At 41.0% G+C, this 15,664-nt stretch overlaps 2 protein-coding genes and 1 non-coding gene across 3 annotated transcripts; all 3 read left to right on the top strand.

Moving 5' to 3' along the window:
• Positions 1-134: 134 nt before the first annotated feature.
• RPL18A (ribosomal protein L18a) lies at positions 135-6,558 on the top strand. The gene is made up of 5 exons (XM_020786082.3): positions 135-256; positions 1,357-1,536; positions 3,230-3,359; positions 4,760-4,869; positions 6,413-6,558. Exons 1-5 carry the CDS (start codon positions 239-241, stop codon positions 6,503-6,505), a joined length of 531 nt encoding a protein of 176 aa, XP_020641741.1. The 5' UTR covers positions 135-238; the 3' UTR covers positions 6,506-6,558.
• LOC140707928 (small nucleolar RNA SNORA68) lies at positions 4,556-4,684 on the top strand. The gene has a single exon (XR_012088057.2). It is a non-coding gene; the product is annotated as a small nucleolar RNA SNORA68 (small nucleolar RNA).
• A 1,862-nt stretch (positions 6,559-8,420) lies between the features above and the next one.
• On the top strand, positions 8,421-14,413 carry KICS2 (KICSTOR subunit 2). Its single transcript, XM_020786072.3, has 3 exons — positions 8,421-8,766; positions 11,684-11,972; positions 13,131-14,413. Exons 1-3 carry the CDS (start codon positions 8,457-8,459, stop codon positions 13,945-13,947), a joined length of 1,416 nt encoding a protein of 471 aa, XP_020641731.3. The 5' UTR covers positions 8,421-8,456; the 3' UTR covers positions 13,948-14,413.
• The last annotated feature ends 1,251 nt before the right edge of the window (positions 14,414-15,664 follow it).

Here is a 15,664-nt window from a genome sequence, read left to right as displayed (position 1 = left end):
TGTGGACGCTACCATTCGATGCGTCACGTAAAGTACGTTTAAGCGGTAGAAAAACGACCAATAGAATCGTCATCTCCGAGGACAGACGCTTCATCCACCCAGTAGAAATGCTTCTCTTGAGAACCAATAGGTAAGATTTGGTCGCCCGTAAGGTGGTGCTTTGCGTCAGAGGGCGCGACGTGTGGGTGTTGCGCATGCGGCCCTTTCTTTTCTGCGAGGCCGCGAGCGAGGCAGCACCATGAAGGCGTCGGGCACCGTAAGCGCTCCTTTCTTGGGGAGGGGGTTGTCTCGTGCAAAAGGGGTTGGGGGCGCAAGAGTACAACGGGAGAAAGACACAGAGGATGGCCGCGGCGGTGCCCGAGGGAACGGGGGAGGCATCCTTTCCAAATCTAACGTCGGTCTTTCACGAGCGAGCGCCTAATATGGCCGCCATGGCATTCCCCCGCTCCTTGTAGCGTGGAGCCGGCGCCGTGGCCCTGAGGTCCTGGCAACGGCGGTGCGTGCGGCTCCTCCAAACGGCGTCTCTTTCCGATTTTTAGGCTGCACTCTAGTCTCTGGTCGACTGAAGGAAGAAAGAGAATACGGGCTTAACTTTCGAGTAGTCCAACTCGTCTCTTTCCTCCTTCATAATGGTTATTTCTAGGCCCAAGGTAGATTCTATGGATGTTTGAACCCAGAGACAGTGGTATCGTTGGAAAGACGTTAAAAGGCCATCAGTATTTACACACACACACACACACACACATACACACATATCCATTTTACTTTTATGTGCCAACATGTCAAGTGTTCAAAGTGTTTCCTAAGATGTGGCATTGTACCCTATGACAGTTTGGGAAAGCTGGTGAGGCAGATTTTTGCTGATGGTTTATGAGTATCATGCTTTGTGAAAGAATTTCAGTGGAGTGAGGTTTGACTCTTAAAACAACTAGTCAGTTGTTGTTTTTAAACTAGTTAGACATACACAGCTCAACCCAAATCAGTAATTGCTGTATTTCTTATAAGGTATATGGAAGGATCTATAGTGGTTTTATTTGGTTGGTTGGTTTAAAGCCACCTGTTTCCTAGAACCATGGTTGTAAAGCAACTTGTAATATAATTAAAAGGCAATTAGAGTTGAAAAACTACATTAAAATTTTAAAGCATAATTTAATAATAATTCAGCTCAGTTAAGGTTAGGACACCAAGTTCTGATTAGGAACATGCCAACTTACTCTCACACGAGCGACCTGTGGTATAACCTAGATTGAGCACAGCAGCAGTCAGAAAGATTGGTGCTTTTTCTGGTCATGCAGATAAAATCATTTCAATGCTAATAGTAAAATGGCTTTTCTTGTGTATTCTCTTGTTTTTAAGCTGAGGGAGTATAAGGTGGTGGGGAGATGCCTTCCTACTCCAAAGTGTCCAACACCGCCTCTCTATCGTATGCGTATCTTTGCTCCAAATCATGTTGTTGCAAAGTCCCGTTTCTGGTACTTTGTTTCTCAACTGAAGAAAATGAAGAAGTCCTCTGGGGAAATTGTGTATTGTGGACAGGTATGATTATAACAAAATTAATAGTCTTAAATATTAAACTCCTTAATTTTGCTGCTGTTAAAGTGACTGAACTTGCCCACATACGACCATTTGTTTGGGATCCAAGGCTGTTTTCAGAACTTACATAAGCTTCCAGGGGTGCTGGTTCTGTCAGTGTTAAATGTGGGGATGGGGACTCTTACCTTTTGCTTGTGGTGGCATCTGGTTGGCCATTACTGTGGAAAATGCTGGGCAGGCAGAGTAATCCTCCCTTCGGTGGTCATCTGAAGGGATTTGGGATAATGATACTGAAGTTCATATCTGCCCTAGAGGAGGAGTTCTTGGGGTGAGAGAGCTGTTCACCGTGAAAGTCTCTGGTAGATCCCCAGAAATATAAATATAACACTGTCAGTAGTCAGCTGACAGTAGAGAAGCAGCCTTGGATCTATGGGAATTGCTTCATTCACTAGGAGGAGGCTCAGGGACATCCATTCAGATGCCACTGGCATGTCTAGTTTCTTCACATTGGAAGATGGTGAGGGGGGGAGACAAAGAAATGCAGGTAGAGGTAGCTGTTTTTAAATTTTAATTAGACAGCCAGTCATCAAAGGGCAACCTGACTGTTAGTAAAAAATGGAAATCTAGTAGCCTATTGTTAGAGGTGTCAGAAGAGAAGCAGGCGTGGAAGGGTATCACACAAAACTATTAGTTGACTTGCACCAGAAATTACTATTTTGCTGTCCTTGCTGTTGTGCAAGTTTTTTTGGAACACAGTTGGACTTCTGATAAATGCTCCCTAAATGGGCCCTGGTTTGCTCCATTAAGGAAATAAATGGATATCTCTACTTGATTGGATGTTTTGGGGGACAAGGGATTGAGTAGATTATTTCCATACATGTTTATTTTCTATGGATATACTCAAGTAGAGGGACAAGTTAGTGCTCTAATTCTTATTGATGTAACATAAAAGATTCCAGAAAGATGTATCTGGTAAGAATGGGGTAGAGAAAAGAGATCAAGAAATGTAGCAATTCATAATATTTTGTAAAAAGTTGGTACAGTGGGGTCTTGACTTGAGAACTTAATCCGTATTGGAAGGCGGTTCTCAAGTCAAAAAGTTCTCAGGTCAAATCTGCATTTCCCATAGGAATGCATTGAAAACCATTTGATCCGTATCTGCTTTTTTCCTTCCATAGAAACTAATGGGAAGCTGCTATTCTGCCTTCGACCACTAGAGGGGGATATTTTGTTTCTTTTTTTCTTAGGTCAAGAAAGGTTCAGGGAAGGCAGGGAAAATACAGTCCAGGCAGTACAGTACCAGGCAGTCTGAAGACTGTCTCCCAATCCACTCTCTAAATGCTGGGAGCAGACAGGCACCCTTTTCACTGGCCAACAGTTAACTGAAAGTTCACATTTTGCACTTTCCCTGCCTCCCACGTGGTTTTTTTCAGTTCTTAACTCAAATCTAAGTACTTAAGTCAATATTTTCCTACGAGAGTGGTTCTTAAGTCCAAATGTTCTTAACTCAGGCCGTTCTTAAGTCCCCACTGTATTCATTAAGTTGTATTAGTAGCTAATCTGTAATAAAGAAACCCAAATATGCAATATGTATAGATTCAAGTATTAATAAATGTTTAAATTTTGATTAATTTATTGCCTTAAAATGAGTGATTAGTAATTTGCTGCTGTTCTGACATATTGCTGTAACCCCTAGGTTTATGAGAAGTCTCCACTGAAGGTGAAAAACTTTGGCATCTGGTTGCGCTATGATTCTCGTAGTGGAACTCACAACATGTATCGGGAGTACCGGGATTTGACAACCGCTGGAGCTGTTACGCAGTGCTGTAAGTAGATACCAATTGGAGTGTTTCATTTCTACTTGATGAGCAAATCTAGGTAAAAAGAGGAATTGTCTTGAACATTGGCTTCCATCCTTGGGTAACCCAGGTGTTCTTGGGCTGTAAATCCCAGAACTCTGCTAGCCAGGACTTCTGAGAATCAGTGATGTTGAAAAATGTTACCGTTTGTTTGTATTACACATTTTCTACTTTATTGTATTCAGCTATAGCCTTTATTTCTATGATAAAGCATTGTTTTCAGATCACATGATAGAATCTGCAGTTATGTGAGTGGAAAGTTTTAAAGCACTTTTTAATATTTACAGTTGTTTTTCTCCTGGCTATTAAGTAGCCAGATATAACATGTGAATCTATCTTTCATCTATGAGATGGAAATACTCTAGGCTATAGTTCATTAAGTGGGGGTGAAAATATTTTGAATTATTCATGAGTTTGGTAGACTTTGCATATGGTTATATGATGAATTCTTCCATCATTTTTATGACATGATCATAAGAAGTATTGGACTGAAGCATAATCTCACGTTGGTGTTTCTCAAATAAAAGACTGCTGTCTTCTGCACAGTGGTATAAAAAGCAAAAAAATATTCTTCAGAAAGATGTGGCATGATTCAGGTACCAGATGTTGGTAGAATTCCTCTGGAATGAATATTGTATAAACATAATAATTTACTACTTGTAAAATGATTGCAGCTTGAAACTAATACAGTACTGTAATAAAAAAAAGACATCTGTATTAACTGTGAATAAATCTTTAAGATATTATTTAACATACGTTCCCACATAGCTTATCACAGTAATCAGAATAACTGTTTTTAGGATTTCATTGTTAAACACAATTTCAACTCCATAAAGCCTTTTCTGGACAGTGACAACTAAGTTTGTTTTGTTCTCACATAAAAAATATAGATAAGTGGGCATTTTCTGTGGCTCATTTTAATTGAAAGCTGAAATATAGCATGCCCTCTATTCTTAATTGTGATATCATACATAACTAATTTAGAAAGAATTGTAGACTTCAACATTTTTATTTCACTGCACTTTGCCGAATATGCAGTAGTAAAAAAAAGTGTGGTTGAAACAGTTTTTATAATTAATTTTTATAATTAGCTTAAAATTGTGGTTGTTCTGAACTGTTTATACAACAGAATAATCATGAGTGGTTGCTAGTGCTGAAAACAAACTGCATACAAACCCAAAGAACATTGTTCATAATAAAATGTTCTTGTCATGTGTGCAGATATTATATGCACCTTGTCGCCTTTCAAGAGCTGAAGTGTTTTTGAAAGTGAAATTGAAGGTCCTACAGACAGATATTTAAAGATACTTGTCATCTACTGTCCTGGTTTCTGTTAAAATAGTAAACATTTCTCTGGCACATTGCAGATCGTGATATGGGAGCTCGTCATAGGGCTCGTGCTCACTCAATTCAGATCATGAAAGTGGAAGAGATTGCTGCTAGCAAGTGCCGCAGACCAGCTGTGAAACAGTTCCACGTAAGCAAAGCAAATAATGTGTTTTTTCTCATCTCCACAAAGTTGACAGTTTTAATCGCAGTAGCATAAGAAAAAAAAATTAGTAGACTGGGAACTGCAAGCTATTATTGATTATACAGTGGTGCCTCGCAGAACGAGCGCCTCGTAGAGCGATGAATTCGCTCTACGAGGCCGTTTTTGCGATCGCAAATGCGATCGCAAAATGGTGCCCGTATAGGCGGGAAATCGCAGAGTGAAGGTCGGTAAGCTGCTCACTTACCAACCTTGGCTTTGCAACCCGACAATCAGCTGTTCCGCGGCTTCAAAATGGCCGCCGGAACAGCCGAAAGGGGCGGGGGCGCAGAGATTTCGCGCCCTTGGTAAGCAAGGGGAGGGCACGAAAACGCTGCGTGCACCCCTTTCGGGGCTTCCGGCAGCGTTTTCGCGCCCTCCCCTTGCTTACCAAGGGTGCGAAAACGCTGCGCCCCGTCCCCTTTCGGCTGTTCCGGCGGCCATTTTGGACACGCTGGACAGCTGATCGCAGCCATTTTCGCGCCCTCGTTCTGCGAGGGGAGGGCGCAAAAATGGCTGCCGGCATCGCTGTACGGTAAGTAAACGTGCCGATTGGAGGCGTTTCAATGGCTTTTTTACTTCCGTACAGCGATGTTTCACACAGCGAGGGTTAATCCGGAACGGATTAACCTCCCTGTGCGAGGCACCACTGTAATAATATCCAAGAAAACATTAAATATAAATAACTGGAAGAGTCGTTGTTTTAGCCATTTGTTATGTTTTGACCCTCCAGTTCTTATGCTGGAGAACTAAAATTCATTACTGAAAAGACCTTTCCACATTACCTAAATATATAAAAATTTGTACCTTGAATGTTTTCATTGTAAAATAGAATAATTTATCAGAGGAATATCTTTTATAGTTTTATGCTTAATTTTAGTAAATAAATCATACCTGGCTGTAGTTTCTCTGAGGATTCCACTTCTTAATTTTCTTTTGAGTATTCCTTTGATGTGATTTTCCTTGTTTTATATTCAAGGTTGTTTTAATTTATTTGGTATTTGTTCAGTAGAGATTTTCTTTTCAAGCCTCTGAGTATCATGCTAAGGAGGAAGTATTTTATCTTAGTACAAATGGACACATATCTACGCATACGTAAAAGCTACATTTCAAAAATAACATAAAATGAGGCTTAATGTTGAAGTAATCAGTTGCATTTTACATTAATAGAAATGGTTTTGAATACTTCTTTCTCAAGAAGTAGAGCCTATGGGGATTGAACTATTTTGGCTGTCCAAAGAGGATACTCAAGAGTTATTTTGCATTGGTTGTATTTTCTAGTACCTTTTTGATGTTTCCTTTCTGCCTGTATGTAGGTATGCTATTAAAGCACATCCTTTTTTATATTCATTGTAGTATTCCTATCTAGAAAAATTAGATACAATCACTGTCTTTTTAGTAACAATTTGCATTACAACTTAAGAAAAATAACATGAATTATTGAAACAAATTCAATGATAACTAAGCTTTATTTATACTTCTCTTCATACAGGATTCCAAAATTAAGTTCCCTCTGCCACACAGAGTTCTGCGTCGCCAGCATAAACCACGTTTCACCACCAAGAGACCAAATACTTTCTTCTAAATGCAGTTTTAGTTTGTGTGCTCTGGGTTTGAATAAAATTCTTCTTGAATGCCTGTTGTTTTGTTTGTTTTCTTTTTCCTGCTTGTTATTTAGAGGTGTTATTTATCCCAGCCTTGCCAAAAAAAAATGAAAATGTTACAGCAGAGTTGCCAGTTTTCCCTACATTCTCCTGTCACCCTGGTATACTTTCCTTTCTGTCCACTGTGCGCCTGTGCACAGGGCATTAGGAGCCAAGATTTGAAGACAGTGTTGTTTTCTGAACAAAACTAAATCCAATACAGAAACGTATTCCAATATTTCTGTACCACTCTTCATTGCAAACATGCTCTCAAGGTAACATAAAAGCACATACCCATACACCATCTAGAATTTTCTTGCTTGGTATAATAAGTCACAGTAGTGTGGGCACTTGGTGAATCAATGACTTAAATTCCATTGATTTAAATGGGTTTAGTGACTTCGTTGCAGCTAGATTAGCCTCAATTGAACTTTTAGAGGCATTGACTCGTCAAATCCCTCTGATTCAACTGGTACATTCTAATGTGACTTACTAAACAACAGGATTTTAGCCAAAGACTGCCTTTATTCTTTAATGAGTCAGTTTCTTTTGAAGTTACAAGGGAATATGAGGGGCAGGGGTCCTCTACACGTACATGTATGTAGGAGGTTAAGATGCAAGTATTGATTGGCAACTTTGAATTACCAGTCATGCTTATTCTCATTTCTTGTATTTCTCTTATTAACACAGGGAACTCAGTAAAATCCATCTAGTTTGTGTACTTTGTCCTGTTATGCCTAGCATAAAGAATACCAGTTTACCAAATTTCTAGCTACTGGGTTTTAAAAAATTTGCTGACGATCAGAGTGTGTTGACAAGAATGTTTTACAGTATAGTTTTGTGGATGTCTTATGTTTGCCTAGGGAGTGCAGCATATACATTTTTCCAGTGTTCATCCATCTGAAAGCGTATTTTCATATCTTCATTTCTCTTAATAGGGGAATGAACTGCACCATCCTAGCCCACGCCCCCAAGAACACCATGCTAAACCACTTCAGAGTACTCTATACCTAGAAAACCCTGAAAAGATTTGCCATAGGTTGGAGTTGATAGTGCATAAAACTTATTTATTTTTGTATAAATATTTTTACCCCACCTTTCTCCATAACCTGACCCTTACTGCCTGACCAATTGTAGTGTCCTGCAGTGCGGTTCCCAAAGCATACTAGGTGTTCGCAAGAAAAGAGTTCTGAGTCTGTGGTATGTTCAAACTAACTGGCCTACGTGCTCCTGAACTCCGTCGGGTAAATGTTGCATTTCCCAGAGTATCGGGTGTGTAGGGAACGTTTACAAGGCGGCTCACTAAAGCGATGTGCCAGACGTGGCTATGGAAACAAGTTATTGCACGCAGGAAACCTGACACTGGAAGTTCAACACCACCTGGGGACCCAGGTTTGGGAACAACTGCTACTTGGTTGGAAGAACCTTGGCCCTGTCGAGACTAGAGGCTATGTATGGGTGCCCCTACACGGTGTTCACTCCCGCTCGAGCTTCATTTTGAATTGCTCTAATTTTTTGGGGTACAGAACTGGCTTTGAAAAGGCAACATTATTGCTTGGAATGACAATGCGGGCGGGGGACATCTGTATGATGTTGAGTCCCTGCATTTTCTTTTCAGGCAATAGTGTCTTTCTATGCACCTTTCATATACGTGGAAGTGCTTGACTGGAATCGCCGGAAAGCCGGCTGTTTTCTGAAAGGGCGGGGCGAGCGGGGCCGCCGAAGCGCCTCAGGCTCTCCCTTCCCTTCCTGGTAAGTCACGTGGCGGGGAGCCTCTCCCTCCCGAGTGGCTCCGGAGTGGGAAGGGGCGGAGCCTCGGAGTGTTATGGCCCCCGCTTTCTTCGCTGTCACGTGAGTGCCGTTACGCGCGCGCGCGCGTGTCTCTCTGTGTGTATGTGTGTAGCCCTACCAGCGTGTATCTGGCGAAGCAGCGCCCAGCGAGGAAGCCGAGGGCGTCGCGGCCGGCGAATGGGGGAGGCGATCCCGCTGGGCGCGCCGGTGCCGGTGGAGCAGGCGGTGCTGGAGACCTTCTTCTCGCATCTGGGCATCTTCTCCTACGATAAGGCCAAGGACAATGTGGAGAAGGAGCGGGAGGCGAACAAGAGCGCCGGCGCCAGTTGGCTTTCGCTGCTGGCCGGGCTGGGCCACCTGGCCGCGGCCGAGAAGGCCTATCACAGTATGACCTTCCTGGGCCAGAAACTAGGTAGTACTCGACCTCTGCTCTGCTCCTGCCCGGCCGCTCGCGCCCTCCTCCTCCTCCTCCTACGTTTCCGCCCCCCCCTGAGGTTTCCCGCTTGGCCTGCGTGCCCCCCACCCTCTGTGTGGCTGTCTCGGGCATGAGCTCGCCCGGGAGGAAGCGGGGGTGGGGGCACTGCCGGGTCCTGGGCACACGTGGGAACCTGGCACCTTTCCTTCCTCGCCAGCATGGCAAGGGCGTGGCTGCCTGGCCCCCGTGATGGGCCCGCTGTTAGCTAGGGCGTCGCAGGTAGAGTTGCGGGGGAGGAGGGGAACGAGGCTTGACTCTGTATTTAATTGGTATTCATTTGTTCAGTGCTGTACCCCAAGAGCTCCAGTTCTTGGCCTCTTAGCAGATCTCCCCCTCTTTCTCAACCTCCCTCCCCCCCCCCCATATACATTTGGGGTATGGGTTCCACCGGGTGTGCATCACACCTATGGGTTTCATCAGAAACTCTCTTGAATCCCAAAGTTAAGGCCATCTCAAAGGTATATTTGCTAACAAGGCATGCACTTCTTGTGTAAAAGGCAGGTTTCCGCCATTGCAAGGATGGATTATGTCCTGGCTTGCACAGTCTGCAAACGTCTTGGCAATTAAAATCCTTGACAGCGCAGTGTGGATTGTAGATGAGAACCAAATAGATGTAACAGAACCTGACAGGCAACTACTGTAGTATTTCCCACTTTGGAAGGAAGCCCTAAGAGTCAGAGAGGGAAAGAATGCCAAGTGCAAATTGGGAAGGTACTGATGAATAATGGGGTCTTCGTGGCCTGAAATGGAATGTATCACATATAGGCAGTTGACTGATTTTCAATGTGTTTAGTTAATTTTCTATTCAGATCTATGAGATTTAGGAGATGACTACTTTGATATGTGAGAAATGCCCCAGGATTGCAACAGTCAGATACACATTATTTTCCTTTGACTACATAATATACCAGTCAATGTAAATCAGCCCAGGGTTTTTCCTCCCTAGTTGTGGTTTCCCACCCACCCACCCACCCATGCACTCACACACTGAAGCATCTACTTTTTTTAGAACTGAATGGATTTTTATCAGTTTTGATGGTATGATGGCTTGAGCCTATGTGGAGGGGTTTCCAAATGTTCTGTTTAAAGCCATTGCACCTAGCTACTATAGCAGTGAGAAAGACAGGGCAGTGGGGAATCCTCTTCTTCTCAAAACCTGGTGCGTGGGTCTACTTGCTTTCCTCTTCCCCTCCCATTGTTCTGTTTCTAGTTTTCTTTCTTTTAAAGACTTGCTGTCCTAGCACTAGGGCAGCTAAGTGACCAAAGGAAAGAAAAGAGTGAGAAATTGGCAGAGCAAGAAGAGGAAGTTATTAATCAACTTTGTTTCCAACTTGTTAAGGTAGCTCTGCTCTAAATGTGCCTCCTGCAAATCTGAATAGCTAGAGTAGAGGTATTTTAAGTTGCAAACAAGGCCGAGGGCCAGTTTCCTCCTTTTTCTCTGCTGAATCCTATGTGGTCAGTTGAAATGAATTAGCCTGGGGAAATGTTATGTCCCATCTGCAGGTCCACAGCAAATCCATTTACACTTTTCCCACTGTGTAGTTACACCCTTAGATAGCATTTTGTGAAGAGAAACATTAAAAGTTTAATGTGTTGATGTTATCATTTGCTCTCACGCTGATAGAACTTGTTTGACGGATGGAAAGGTTTCATCAATATGTTTGATTTTTAGTGATCTAAATAAAGGTATCACCACTTTTACTTTGGGATTGCATAAAGGACTACATGGCTATTTCTTTTGCTTTTTTAAAAAAATCAACATCATTATAGTTGACTTCTAAAATCACCTAGTATGTATGTTCTAAGTATTACACAGAAATAGAAAAAAATTAAGTTTTTGCTGGATTGCTTACTATAGAAAAAAAGTCATGAGGCAAAAAGAAAAAGCTCCCAATGGGAGAGATGAAAAATGTGGTATTGCTACTGTGGAGTAGCAATCTAGTAAATAAAGGAGAAGAAATTAAATAATAACCTGGTAATGAGGGGAAGTTAAAATAGAGCATCAAGAAAGAAATACAAGAGAAAAAGTTAGGTTTCAACAGTTTTATAAAGCATGTCAAAGACAAAGAGCAAAGAAGCAGCTATCCTGTTCTGTACTTATATGTGTTACAAACAGCTGCAAACGTCTGGAAGCAGGAATTACTGCCAAAGTATGCTGTTTTTACGTGCTTTGCACTCTGCTTCCAATTACTGTATTTTGCTGTTTTCCCTGCAATGATTCTGTAGTATAGTAGGGTTCTTGGGGAAAATGCATGCTTGTGCACTTATACTTTCCTTATTTTAAATAATTGAAAAGGTACTTTGTGTGTGTGCTTTTATAGATGTTGAGTTTATAAGGCTATTCTCCTTGGATTTTGATTTGCAGTCAGAACTTGGTATATGCATGACTGTACAATTCAGATTTCAGTGCTGCTTTAAAAAGTTAGTGTTTCGTGTTTTGCTCCATCCAGAAGTACCTCTTAGCATCTAGTGTTATTAATAACAACGTGAGTTATTAACATTTCATATTGACATATTTGTCTCAGTCTCCTAGGAATGAGGTTGCTTCTGGTTTACAAATATTCTTACTGAAACAGCTAAAATTAATACTGAGACCTCTCTGGGATAGGGAATGCAGTGATGTGGAAGAAGGTTCTTGATGAAAAATTAATTTGGGATAAATATAAATGAATCTGCTAAAATGTAAGTGGCTATTATGCAGTAATGAAATCTACTTTTGATAATAAAGTTTGCCCTCAAGTATTTAAATTGCTAATGAATGAATTAATGCAGATACATATTACTCCATCATATTACTTAGTACTGTATATCTTTCATCTGAGTAATGCACACTTTTTTCTTTTGAAAACAATAGGTGGGCAATCATTCTTCAGCCGAAAGGACTCCATACGAACCATATACACATCGCTGCACAATGAACTGAAGAAGGTGGTGGCAACAGGCCGGAATGCAGTGGGAGGGACAGCCCCACACCTAGAGGAACTGCTTTCTCACCTGTCTGAACAGCTCTGCTTTTTTGTTCAAGCACGGATGGAAATTGCTGACTTTTATGAAAAAATGTATAGTCTCAGTACTCAAAAGTTTATCAACTCTGAAGAACTGATAAACTTCTTGGAATCCATACTAAAAAAATACAGCTCAAGGTCAGTTTGTGTACTTTGTATATTGTGCCTTTCCTGTTTTTTAGCAGTGTAATGGCACAGTCCAGATTCTGTGTTTCAGAGCAGTGGTTCCCAACCTTGGGTAACCCAGATAGATCTCCAATTCCCAAAAGCCTTCACCACCAGTTGTGGTGGCTGGGGTTTCTGGGAGTTGCAGTCCAAGTACACCTGGGTTACCCACGGTTGGGAACCACTGTTTTGGAGGGTTTTTGATTTACAGTGTTGAAGACGTCATACCACATTTCAGCAGAAGCCTTGCTGAGGCATTTGCACAAATACTAGTGGACCATAGGAACACAGCAACACTAGTTCATCCTACTAGTTATGTATGTCCTTGTCCCGTTATTATCTGTCCTTCCCCTATTCTGTAGCAAGGTCAGAAGGAATGTACTTACTTCCCTTGCAGCTACAACACAGACATCTGCAAATTAAATACTGACTGATTTACATAGAGCCCTAAGGGGAAAAGGAGTGGACATGCCTAACAAAAGATTTGCAATATTTTGGTGTATATCAAATAATAATGCTTGAAATGTTGTGTCCTTAGAGCTATAAATGTCACAGTGACCTAGCTGGTGTCCATTAGATATATATTGTAATGGTAAAGTGTATAAAGTGCTTTGTTGTTGTTTGTGGCTAGGATGCTATTTGTACCAGCATAATAGTCATCATAAATCTTGATGGTGAATTGCCACAAGTTAAGAAGTCAGCTTAGCAACTTAGTGTGCAACAGCAAATGCCTACATTGACTTCTTAACTTGTGGAAGTTCACTACTAAGATTTATACCAGTTGCTATAGCTGATAGAATTCTGGCCATTCTCTCCTCCCACCCACCAGTTTGCTTGCATAGGTAATAGATCACAGCAGAAAACAGTATTTGCAGAAATGATAACATTCTGCATCTGCATTATAGCCATTCACACTAGAACAGGGAAAGGCACTTTGTGGACCACCATACATTGCTGGACTGTAGCTACTGTCATCCCTTAACACTGGCTGTAGTGTTCAGGGTTGATGTGGGTGGAAGTCCAACAGCTTCTGTATCACTGCAGATTGCCTGTCTCTGCTCCAGACTGATAGCAGGTAAAATAATAGTTTTCCTGGCTTATATATTGAAATGGTTCTCTTTTCTTTTCTAGATTTCATCATCCAATCCTGAGTCCTCTTGAAAGCAGTTTCCAATTAGAAGCTGATGTGCTTACTCATCTTTTGAAGGCCCAGGCACAGATCTCGGAGTGGAAATTCCTCCCATCCTTGGTGAATTTGCACAATGCGCACACAAAGCTACAGACCTGGGGCCAGATTTTTGAGAAGCAACGAGAAACTAAGAAACACTTGTTTGGTGGACAGTCGCAAAAGGCTGTACAGCCTCCTCACCTTTTCCTGTGGCTGATGAAGCTAAAGAATATCCTCCTTGCCAAATTTAGCTTTTACTTTCATGAGGCACTCAGTCGACAGACAACACCATCTGAAATGAAAGCTTTGACTGCAAAAGCCAATCCCGATTATTTTGGCAAAATTTCCAGCTTCATTAGGAAATACGATGCTGTTAATGTCTCGTTAATCTTTGATAACCGTGGATCAGAAAGCTTTCAGGGACATGGTTATCATCATCCACATTCCTACAGGGAAGCCCCAAAAGGAGTTGATCAGTATCCAGCAGTAGTATCTCTCCCTAATGATAGACCAGTTATGCATTGGCCCAATGTCATTATGATTATGACTGACAAAGCTTCTGACCTGAACACATTGGAAAAGGTGGTCCACTTCTATGATGACAAAGTTCAAAGCACATATTTCTTGACTCGTCCTGAACCTCACTTTACCATTGTAGTTATTTTTGAATCCAAAAAGTCTGAGAGAGACTCCCACTTTATCTCTTTTCTCAATGAAATTTCATATTCCCTTAAGAACTCTAAAGCATTTGCAAGTCTGAAGCCTGGATTTAAAGGGTAAAAGTATTGACTGTTAAGGCAGCATATTGGACTGTGAAGAAGCAACAAGCTCTAGGCTCCTAGAAATGTTCATTTTGCATATTTTTTTAAAGGAGGTAATTATTTTGCTATTCAGTATTTAATGGTAAATATTAATATTAAACATTTTTGGAAAGAATCTGAATGATATAAAGCTGAATTGGTAACATGAAAACTACACAAATATGCACTAAAATCATCAATATGATATTTTGCTCAACTGCTGTATTAATTATTTTTTTAAGTCTGTGATACATTGTTGACCTTACCTGAATGGAATATATGCACTTTATCTTTTGCTGGTTAACATCTGCTGGAAACTCAGTTTGAATAGCGTTTTGGGGTGATTTTTTTTATTCCAAGATCTGTTTCATAAAGTACTCTTCAGTCATAGTCACTGGAAGGTTTTGGAAGGAAATAATTGCAATAAATTAAATGCATCATTGGTTTATGGTTACTTATCTGAAAATTTTGTTTGCAATCACTCTTTAGAAGCCTCTAACTCCCTAATAAGATGTCAGTCCTGAACATGCATGTTTTTTTGACATTTTTACCTTTGGATGCTGTTTGTGATTTAACAACGGGAGACAGAGCATCTTCAGTACTTTAAAGTTTACAGGACAAATTTGAAATCTAATGCTTTTATTGCATAGGTTGTGTATATAGATATGTAAAATGTTAAGAACTTAGGAGCATAAATATATTTATATATCAGTCATGGATGTTCATGCATAGAATTAAAGATGGGAATTTAGAAATGCTTCTGCAAGAGATGAAATGGGAATGGAAGCTTGATTAAAGTAAGAAATAGCACCAAAACAAACAGAATTATAATACTGAATTGGGTTAAAAGGACAATACTGGGATTTATAATTGAATTATTTTCCTCATCTAAATACTAGAAAAGTAAATGCTGACTTTTAAAACTCAGACACCATATTTGCTGCACTTACCCGAATTTACAAGCTGAGGTATGCCTGTGAATGAGCCTTTTGTTGTTGTTGTTTTTTCCAAAACCCACTACATATATTGGTTGTAGTGTTTTAGATGACTAAAGATGTGCAGAGAATCAGAGACTGGGGACTCAACTACACTGCAAAATATCACACTATTTGAGATGCATTTTGCACTGTATTTCAATTTAATTTCTCCCAGCTATACAATATAAAGCTAACTCTGAGTAACTGCAGCCTTTGTAAATGGTCAATCCATTACATTTTGCTTGGCTGGAGGGAGCTGCTACTGTCTTGTGTCAATTCTGCGTGCATTGTTTCGTTTCTGGCATGTATTGTTGCCTATATTGGTCCAAAGGGGTAGTGGTGGGTATGTCCCAGATGATGCTCACCATAATGTCTTCAATGGACTGTAGTATGGCAGTGCAGCAGGAACATGCCCTCCAGTGGGTAACTTTTCTCCCCTCAGAAGTTTTTTTTAAACTGTGTATAATGGTTCTATCAAATGTAACCGAGTTATCGCATAAGTGGTGCCTGCACAGTTGCTTTGTGGATAAAAGGCAGCAGCTGCTTTCAGTTATTATGGGAAGATATTTATTTGCCCCCACTTTCCACTAAGCCATTGAAAAAGCAAATATTTTTGCATGTCTGGATAAGCCACCACCCTCCCTACAATCCAAAGTCCTCATTTGAAGAGAAAAGTACGTGCGTGCACAGGGACTAGAAAACATCTATCACACTTGAAAG

The sequence above is a fragment of the Pogona vitticeps genome, chromosome 5 (assembly GCF_051106095.1).
Source record: "Pogona vitticeps strain Pit_001003342236 chromosome 5, PviZW2.1, whole genome shotgun sequence".
Lineage (NCBI taxonomy): Eukaryota > Metazoa > Chordata > Lepidosauria > Squamata > Agamidae > Pogona > Pogona vitticeps.
This window is presented reverse-complemented; position numbering and strand designations above follow the sequence as displayed.